Genomic DNA, 9,708 nt, shown 5'->3' with positions numbered 1-9,708 from the left:
TTTCGTCCTCGTCCCCTCTCGCCGCGAGGAGAGGGTAATCGGGACAACAGTGTCCCCACTGTAGAATAAGCCTGTGGTAATCGCAAACCACGTCATCGGGGGCCTTGTGTGAATAAAAGTAAACTGAAGAAATAAACCCATACTTTATTCTTGACACAACCTAAACTATATTGACAATTAAATAGCTTGAAAAGAGCGAAAGTTCTTAAAATAATTATTTAAACACGTAAGAGAGCCCTCTCATTACGGATGGGCTAACTAACGACTTCTTATGTTTCAGTCTGATTATATTGTTTTCCAGGATGGCGGCCTTCATGGTATTTTCTTAACTGGCTTCTCGCGTCCGCTTGCTCTGCGCCTTCGCTTTATTGTGACGTGCGCACACTGATCTTTACATCTATTTGCTGGATCGCGTTTGACCCGCTCCGCTTATGGACGGGAATGCGGCCACGGTCGGCCATCTTTTTGGTAGAGTTATATTATCTCTAACCATCATAGTAATACGGCGGACAGCGCGATGGCGGCGGGCTGCCATAAAATAGCCGTGGTTCTAGTACACTGTACCGTGGGTGATATTTCGTGCTTTATTGAAGTTGTTCGACAAAGCAGAGTCTTGAAACCCGGCGTGAACGGCAGCCTCATTTTTGAGGACCCCGCAAAACTTTCGAGAGATTACGAAAGCACAGCACCAGGGAAAAGCAGCGAAGCTCGCATCGAAAGCAGACTCCGTACTGGCGTCTGCTTTCGATCCTTCTTTCGATGCTTCTCTCGATGCGACTTTCGATGCGTGCTGTGCTGCTGTTAGCGAGACGCGACTGGTAAGTCTTCTTAGTCGGTCAATCGCGAATAAAATACGTACTTCAGAAATAAGACTGGTTTAATAAAGGCTTGGACGAAACAAAGCGTGATGGCGGCCCATGGCGTCCCCGCGTCCATCCTGATGCCGCTCCCGATGTGGCTGTCCCACTCACGCCGAGCGCTTGAGCAAATTAACACTGCTTTTCACCGGGTTCTCAAAGAGCGGGCTACCGTTCATGCCCGGTTTCAAAAATATGTTTCGTCAAACAATTTCAATTAAGCACGAATTATCATTCACGCTATTTTGATGGCAGCCTGCCACCACAACCGCCACAACGGTGTCTGCCATTGGTGGATGATAGTGACTACAGCAGCTGCACCTTGGCTAGAGGTAATATAACCCTACCAAAACGATGGCCGCCAGCGGCCGCATTTGCGGAGCGGGCAATCGGGATCCAGCAATTGTCATAGAGATCAGTGCGTGCGCACCACTGGACGACAATCACAGGTAATTTATTTACACGAGTTATTTCAAGCTGTCAACTGTTTATTTTCGCTCTACATAGTACCTTTGACACGAAAATGCTACAAGCAGCACATGCAATGATGCGGTTGTTGATGGGTATCACCGAAAAGACACGGCAGTACAAACAGTTTGGATGGTAGCCCTCAAGCTATGTGCATATCTAATTAACCGACGACCAATGAACATAGTCTAAACAGGTAAAGGTAAAGTCGTTGTAAAGGCATTTCAAGACATTCATACAACCATCTTTTTATTTTACAATGCTTTATAGAACTACAAACTGGTAGTAACGCGCAAAAAAAAAGACACAGACGCAACATTACTTCACATAACGAGAGTGATTACAAACCACTTGCTTTAACAGTAAGCGAAGTCGAATGTGGTTAAGAATAAAGCTGCTTTTGGAGGTGCTTTAGAACTACCTGTCCTTTTTCTCCCAAGATGAATGGTCGACATGCAAGGTCAGTTTTCTAGTAGGCATGTTGGATCTAGCCAGTAAATTTTTTTCAGCGCACTGTTTAGAGGTTCGGTTAGGTTACGGCGCGCCTTTACGACTCTCCGTCTGTTGATCTACCCGACGGGGCTACTGGCCCTTGGACAGAAATATTACCTGTCATCGATAAACCGTAAGCACATAGAAAGCCAATTTATGACTGCAGTATCACCATCAACATCGCCGACCACGAAAGCGAACTCTGTCGTAGCCCAGCACTAAGCCTAGTGACTGAGTGTTCTCCACTCGACATCTTCGCCATAAGCCTCACTTAATTTTGCTATTGTTGATCGCTGGGGATATACCTTGAAGCACCGGCCCACAACCCACCTGCCGCCGATGTTCCCGGTCTACGTTCGACAACGTCACCGCTTTTCAATGTGACGGTTGTGATTTGCGGCTCCTCTGGAAATGCAAAGACGTATTTCTCACTTTGTATAGACACCTTTCCTCGTTATCAACTGATTGGCTCTGTGCGGCGTCAGCTCACATCCCTCGCCAATGATCTCTCCCCATCCGCCAAGCAGTACGGAGCCCTTGCGTACCTCACCATCATCACCAGGTCTACCAAGCAGTTCTCCGACTCGCCTCCGGCGAGGGACGTCGGCGGCGTTCACCGCTCGCACAACTCCGCAGCCGTCGGCGCTCCTGCACCGCGAAACGTGGTTTCTGTTTGGTTTTCAAGCATTGGCTCCCTAAACAACACGTTACCTAACTTTAAAGCACTGAAGTCATCTTTCCTAAGTACAATATTCACTGTGTGAGAGACATGGCTGGACGCCTCAATATTCGATAGGCGAATATTGGACAATTACTCAATCTCATGCAATTCTCTGTATTCCAGCAAGACTGCCCCTTAAGGGGTGGTCGGCGTCCTCCTTCCCGTGCCAAAACACTTGCCCTGCCGACATCTCGACCACCTCACCCCTCCGCGCTTAGAAGCCATCTTCGTCTAGGTCTTTTGAAAACATGGAAACCTTCTTTTGGCGTCTACATATTTCCCACCCTCCCTCCGTGAACCAATCTACGCCCTCCTCCAAGGGAGCCTACGGCGCATAGACCCCTGTAGGTTCTCTGCACTGCTTATCTTTGGTGACTTCAACAGTCACATTAATTGGTCCGACCCTGACACTTCCATCCCATTAGATCTACTCTATGGCATACTGTTAGACGTACTGAAAACTGCTGGCCTCATCCAAGTTTTTGACGCCACATCCCACATTTTTCGAAACGGCGATAGTACCTTTCTCGACCTCGCCTTCACCGACATTCTCACCTTATCCCACCGCTGCACAGTCACATCCAGCCTACCAGGCAGTGATTACAGTTCTCTCCTGACCTATATCCACTGCTCCGCCCCTAAGCGAGGTCATCAAACCAAGAAGTTCAGCAGTTCTAAAAAAAACGATTTCCCTCATCTCAATCAGCGGATCCACCTTGCCCCCAGGTCCATCGTGTTTGATCACCCATCGGCTGACGACGCCTATGACTTCTGGCTCGACATGATGTCAGCTATGCAGCACGACTGCGTTCCCCTTAGGGACCAACAGGCGAGGTGGCAGCCTTTTATAGATGACAAAGGAGTTTGCAGCCTTAATCATACGTAAACACCGGGTATTCAAGAAAGCGCCAAAAAAAAAGACGATCGTGCCATGGCTGACACGAAGGACAGTGCGAACACTTTAAGAAATGTTTGCACCCACCGGTAACAAACTTGAAGTGGAATGTAGAACGGCCCAGCGGGTCCCTGTATTTTTGCCTGAGAAGGCCCATTTAGAACGCATTCACAGCATGACTCGGTAACTCATGTGGCAAGAGGACGCCAAGTGAGGATTCAACCGAAACAAAAATATACTATGCCTTGGTTAGGGCATTAAGTTGTGAAGCTAACGGTGCTAACTTTCACTGCTCGATTTTTCCAATCCATATTGCTTTATCACTATATCGAAGAAAGTTGGCGATGGGCGTCGAAAATACAAGTTTGTTTATGTTGTGGTTTATATTAAAAGTACAGTGTCAACTGAGTAGATATCGATCTTATTCAATTTGGATATTACAGCGAACGTGAAAGATTTTCAACAGGGGTATTGCTGTTGCCCTCCATGATTAAATAGCTCCCTTACACAAACGGCATCCACACAATGAGGTCTGTTCAAAACGGCCGAAGCAAATCTTTTCATTCGCTGTAAGAGAATATTGGCTTCGCATGTATTAGGCCACCACGAAAAACGCATAAAAACAGAGTTGTTTATTCTATCCGGAACGAGTTCTTAGATTGTCCCCTTTCCTCTGGGTGAGGAGAATTCGCTCTCGCTTCTCACAAATAACTCTCGGCTGTCGTATACGGTCTAAGCACTGCTGAACTGTACCGCAAAGAGCGTGATGGACCGTAATTCTCTTCTGCTTTGCATCATTTTAACATACTGGACATCAAAATGTAGGAGCCACTCACTCGTTCCTTTAAACACTAACATTAACGTAGACATCGTCTGCCTGAGGGAAACACGCGGCACCGACTGGATCATTTCCTACTTCCGTAGAAACTTCAAGACTCGAAACTGGTGCGGCAGCTGGCTCCAGTACTTCGACCTCCTGAACGCAAGTGCGGTCTACGATCAAGAAACACTGGTCGTCTTGCCGAGTCACATTCTGAGGCGAGGCATTCTGCGTCTGATCACTTCGAAGATTTATTACTTTCCTCTGACCACGTGGATCATTATCGCCAGTCACTGGAATCCTCTCGAGGGCGCGGCATGGTCGCATGAACTTTTCTGCAAAGCCGTCGTCGTCCGGCAGCAAACCGCCTCTATCGCTAAAGATCGCTTTTGGAACTGCAAGTCTCGGCGCATGATTAACAAAAGGGAACTTCTGGGGTACGTTTTGATGGAGAGGAAGCGATCATCGGATTGGACTAGATTACCCGCGAGGCCACTGAAGGTTGGATGGAAGCCTGACGGTTTGCCCGACGGCGCATGTAGATATTTTAACCTAACTATGATGGGGATGTATCTTCTGGACCACTGGAACGTCAGCTACAAGATGGTTAAAGTCAAAGATTACAATTGGATGCGTAACCTTTTGTTCAAGCGGATCGACGTCTTGAACGCGAACATTATCTTCACGGAGTACGGCCGATCTCACATCTTCTATCCTGCCTTCCTGTTCGACGAAAAGGCGGTGTACTACGTCGGAGGAAAGGCCACCTGGCAGAACGGCATGCACCTGAATTCTTCTCTTGCCGAGTTTCTAGCTCTACTCATGGCCGCCGCGGTTGTTTGCCTCGTGTGCTTTTGCTTCATCAACTATCGCGACCGCAGACCTCTTGGATTTGACATCGGAGACGTCGCTATGGTTTTCGTGGCTTCAGTGCTTTCTTTCTCTTACCCCGTTCCAAGTTCATTTGCGAGATCGAATTTCAGTCGCACTGTCCTCTTTTACTGGATACTGGGAGGGACGTCCTTAGCGATATCCTTCCAGGGTCTCTTGACGTCGAGCGCTACTCACGGCGTCTCCTGGGAAGCCGACGACACGCAAGAAAAGTTGGTCCCGAACCTCGTGGCTGGAACTGTGTCGGTGTGCGTGCAACGGTTCCACATCCATGGGTTCCTGCTCGAACAGAGAGTGAACGACTCGGACTTCTTGGGACACATGGCAAGGGCCTTCAGGCGCAACCCGACCACTGCGGGAACCGTCGACGAATGTTTCGACCGCGCGGTAAGAAGGACCCACGTGTTTTTCACGCATGTCCGCGGGCCCGCTGATCTACAGAAGTACGGGAGGAAGATCGTTCGCGGAAAAGAGACCATGGTGCCATCGTTCGGCAGCACTCCCGTCAGGAAGGACTTCCCGCTGAGGCACGAGTTCGCAGCGGTGTATCGAAGGCTTGATGAGACCGGTCTCAGGCTGTCCGGATCATATCTTGAGGAATGGAAGTGGTCGACATCCGAAGAGTCGGCGGCTCCTTTGGATGTGCGACCATTCATCATCTTGTACCTGGCCGGGTGCGTCGCTGCGGCAATCGTTCTTGCACTTGAATGGTTGAAGTCGCTCGTCTACATTTAATAGGATGTTGTTGGATTCCATTTATTTGTTTACCGATCTTTTAGGCACAGCACCTTCTGGCAATGCATTACTAAAGAAATTAAAAAAAAAAGAAGTAAAAATCTGGTGATATTGGAGTCGAAATATAATGGAATAAAACTCATCGGGAACAACTTCCCGTTTCAATCGAAGCAAAAGTAGACACATGCGGGCATAATGGCCCCTTATTATTGAGCAAGCTCACTCTTCCACTCTTCGGAAATGCCACTGAAAGTTGTGCCCGAACATAGGCTACAATGTTGCAAACAAAATTTAAACAAAATTTGAATAATTGCTTCAGGATATAAACCTAGATCTGACTTTTTGAGTTAAAAATTAACGCCGGTATAAAAGAGGCTAAATTTATTTGTGGACAAAAGCTAAATGTTATAAACAAGATAAAACATCTCGCGCTGCATATTCGTTGCTTCTACCTACTGTCACTTCATTTTGTGAGTTGATGTCACGGCGCTTGTCACATTTACACACACACACACACAAAAATATTCAACCAGTATTACAGGCCTTGGTTTACAATTCTACTGTAAGAAAACCTTACTAGTTAAAAAGTGAATGTTTCCTAGGCGAAATATCTTAAAAGAGATGCTTCCCTGCTCCAGATCTGTCAAATAATTCGTAGCAAATTGGTTTTCTAAAGCATAAACTGCTAATGGCTAGACTTGCATATTAGCCCGCGCACTTTGTGAAGTGATAACACGCACTGATACATTATTCGGTAAAAAAAAACAAAAAAAAACATCGAGGTTTAACGGGGAATACTAGTTTGTGAATGGTGTTTTTTGTGGTACAGCATCAAACAAAACTTTTCACGGTGGTGCTGGGGTGCATCCGACTTTAACATTTCTTTGGAGAACGTCACCTTAATCTACCTCTTCTTGAAAGGCTTTGCTGAAGGATAAGAAATCTCTGCACTTTCTATTGTTCTCGTTTGTCAATGTTAGTCAAAAGGTCCCGCACAATGTGTGTACTATTTTTTTGACAGGGCACTCATTTGAACTGCACGACACTTTCCGGTGACCAGGCTCTTTCAATGTTTGTTGATCGGTTCTCTAGAACGTTTATCTGGTGTAGATCCAAATAAACAAAACATGTTTTGTTTTTTGTGGAGAGGGAGGTGGAGTGCGGGAAGGAAGGGGTGGAGAGCGGGGGGGGGGGGGGGGGGGGAGGGATTGAACGAGTTCAAGAAACGTGTCTCTTTATTCATAGTAATAATTGTTCTAGCTAAGTTAATTTTAATCATTGCTCAAACACATAGAAATTTGGCGGTAGCCTTTTTGTGAGAGTCAAATGAAGTCGAAACAAATCTTCTCATTGATTTTGAGTATTGTTAAACTTGTAGTCACCATCACTGTTCATGCTTAGGGAGGCTTCTCGTCACAGAAAGGCGGGGACTGCAAAGAGTGGCTTTAGCAGTACAAGTGCTCCCAACCCCTATTTTTAGCTATCCTTTTCACGTACTCTATACAAAGTGCACACGGAAATACACTAAAAGGAATGGCGTGAGTCGGTGTATATTACTATAGTATGTTCGTGTGTCTTTTGCCAAATATTGCAATAAATAATTTGTGAAAACGAAGGAGTATTTTTTTTCATCTTAGATGAACAGTTACTACAGCAAAACCTACAAGCACTAGCGAATATTATTGTAAGTAATCCTTATTAGCACCGGTGTGGCACTTGGCTGCTTTGCTATATTACCTCAATGATTATATTTTCTAATCTTCGGCAAAGTGCAATCGCCACGGTTCGGTGGTGCATTTGTACGTCATCGTGCTATCATGAGAGGCATTACGCACAAGTCGCTCCGAATAAACTCGCTAGGTCTGTGTATGTTTAAAACTATAATTACAACCGAAACTTATATTTATTTGTTGTTATGAAACATACAAAAATAGGCGCATATTGCTCAATAATCTGATAATATTCTAGAAATGTCTGCAAAAAAGGTCATATGGTAGCGAAGAAAGTAAAGGAAATCAAACGAATGTTACAAGTTGGAACCGTATCGCGTGTTTCCCTCTTTTTTAAATATTTTAGATCTTGAGGGAAATGCGATTAGCGAAATTGTGTGTAATGCAGCGAACCTTTAGATAGCAAGGCTGCAGTGTTGTACAGGGTGTCCTCCAAAACATGTTTACAGGATATTTCTTCACCGAAAAAATAAGCTACGGATCCTTGAACGCCCATTCTTGTCCAAAGGTAGCGTTAACGGTTCGAACCAGATCGAGAAGTTTAAGAAATAACCGTTATCCTATACAGAACTTATACCCTAAGTAATCTTCTGAAAATTTCTATGGGAAAATGAAAGCCGACGGAGCTCTCAAATGCATGAAGTTGAATTGCTCCAGTTACCGAAAACGCACGACAACGGGCCCCATTTTACCATTTAAAGTTCCAGAAAACATCCCATAACTTCTGAGTGAGGTAACTGTTAGCTCTGAAACATTTGGAATCTGGTTCGGACCGATATCGCTTCATTTGACCGGAGAATGAGGGTTCGACAATCCATGGCTTATTTTTGCGATGAATAAAAAAATGAATATTTTCGGGGAAGAACTTGTATATTTTACGTTACCATCCGGAGGCCAGCCCGGAAGGCACCGAAAGGACATCAGTATCGCGTTAGCTTACGGCTGGAGCTGGTGTCCGAACCTTTCAAACACGCGCCCCACTCGAACGTTCAAGCAGCACTCGCGTGATATCTCTTGCCGCCGCCGGCCTACTGCAAATGACGTAGAAAGTACAGCCCTCTAGCCCTGCCATCCGTAGCCACCGACTGGCCTAGAATTCAGTAGGTGCGCAACCCACAAGCGTAGTGCACCCACTCACGTGAAGTGTGGAACGTGATAGCGCTTTCCGGCCCCGTTGGCATTGCCTTCTCATTCGCTATTTACGATCTTCCTCCCAGTGAGCAGGAAGTGCAGCAGACACGACTTTCGCCAAGAACTGCAATGGCTGCTGGTGATGAAGGACTTTGGGGTCCACTGGTTCTCCAAAAATGAATAATGTTTGGATGCTGCGGCTGCAGTTGCCAGTGGCCAAGCAGAAGCTGGTGAAAGCAAAGGAGCTGACTATCAAAGGGGGACGCTGCCTTGTCATCGATCCGACATGTTTAGGCTCAAGCTCCTTTAAGCCCCGTACGACGTTCCCAAAGGCAGGTAAAGAAGGTGCTGGAGCGCTACGGCAAGGTGTTCGAGGTCACCAGAGAGCTCTTCCTAGAGAAGGGATTCGAAACTGTAAAGTTTAACAGCCGCATTGTACGTCTGAAGCTCAAAGAAGGCTGCACCGTCAAAGGCTTCCTCCATGAGATCCGCCGGAAAGGGTGCAGGGTGCTCGTCGGCGTGACCTGACACAACCCGCTCTGCATTCGCTGCCGTCGTGCTGTGCACGTTCGCCGGGACTGCCGCGTCCCCCGTTGCTCCGACTGCCACCTGTACGGTCACGAGGCAGAAGACTGCATCAAGAGCTACGCCACGGTAACCAGCCGCCGCAAGTTGGATGACAGCACCGACTACGTGATGGCAGAGCCGTATATGGGGAGAGTTTGGTCAGTCTATGATCTCGCCGCCGTAACGCTCTCCTCCCGAGTGAGCCAATCAGCACGCGGCGCAGAGCGAGAGGCATGAGCGCATGCGGGTGAACTCTCGGCTGCTCCCAGCTGAGTGGGGAGGGCCGCCATCTTTGATCATTCTCCCGGCGGAATGCGTGGGATCGGCATCTAAATCTCGATTATGGCCTTTTATATCGCTGGCTTTGGCAAGAAAATGACCTTCTGTTATTCCTCGGTGGG

The 9,708-nt window shown here is 47.0% G+C and overlaps 1 protein-coding gene across 1 annotated transcript; it reads left to right on the top strand.

The window, feature by feature from the left end:
* Positions 1-4,199: 4,199 nt before the first annotated feature.
* On the top strand, positions 4,200-5,879 carry LOC115317803. The gene has a single exon (XM_040212781.1). The coding sequence runs from the start codon at positions 4,200-4,202 to the stop codon at positions 5,877-5,879; it is 1,680 nt and encodes a 559-aa protein (XP_040068715.1).
* The last annotated feature ends 3,829 nt before the right edge of the window (positions 5,880-9,708 follow it).

Source organism: Ixodes scapularis, unplaced genomic scaffold, assembly GCF_016920785.2.
Source record: "Ixodes scapularis isolate PalLabHiFi unplaced genomic scaffold, ASM1692078v2 PGA_scaffold6__148_contigs__length_123643588, whole genome shotgun sequence".
In the NCBI taxonomy this organism is placed as follows: Eukaryota; Metazoa; Arthropoda; class Arachnida; order Ixodida; family Ixodidae; genus Ixodes; species Ixodes scapularis.
This window is presented reverse-complemented; position numbering and strand designations above follow the sequence as displayed.

Bases quoted from the DNA above. Each gene is read 5' to 3' on its own strand.
- LOC115317803 (XM_040212781.1), top strand. From the start codon at position 4,200: ATGGACCGTAATTCTCTTCTGCTTTGCATCATTTTAACATACTGGACA.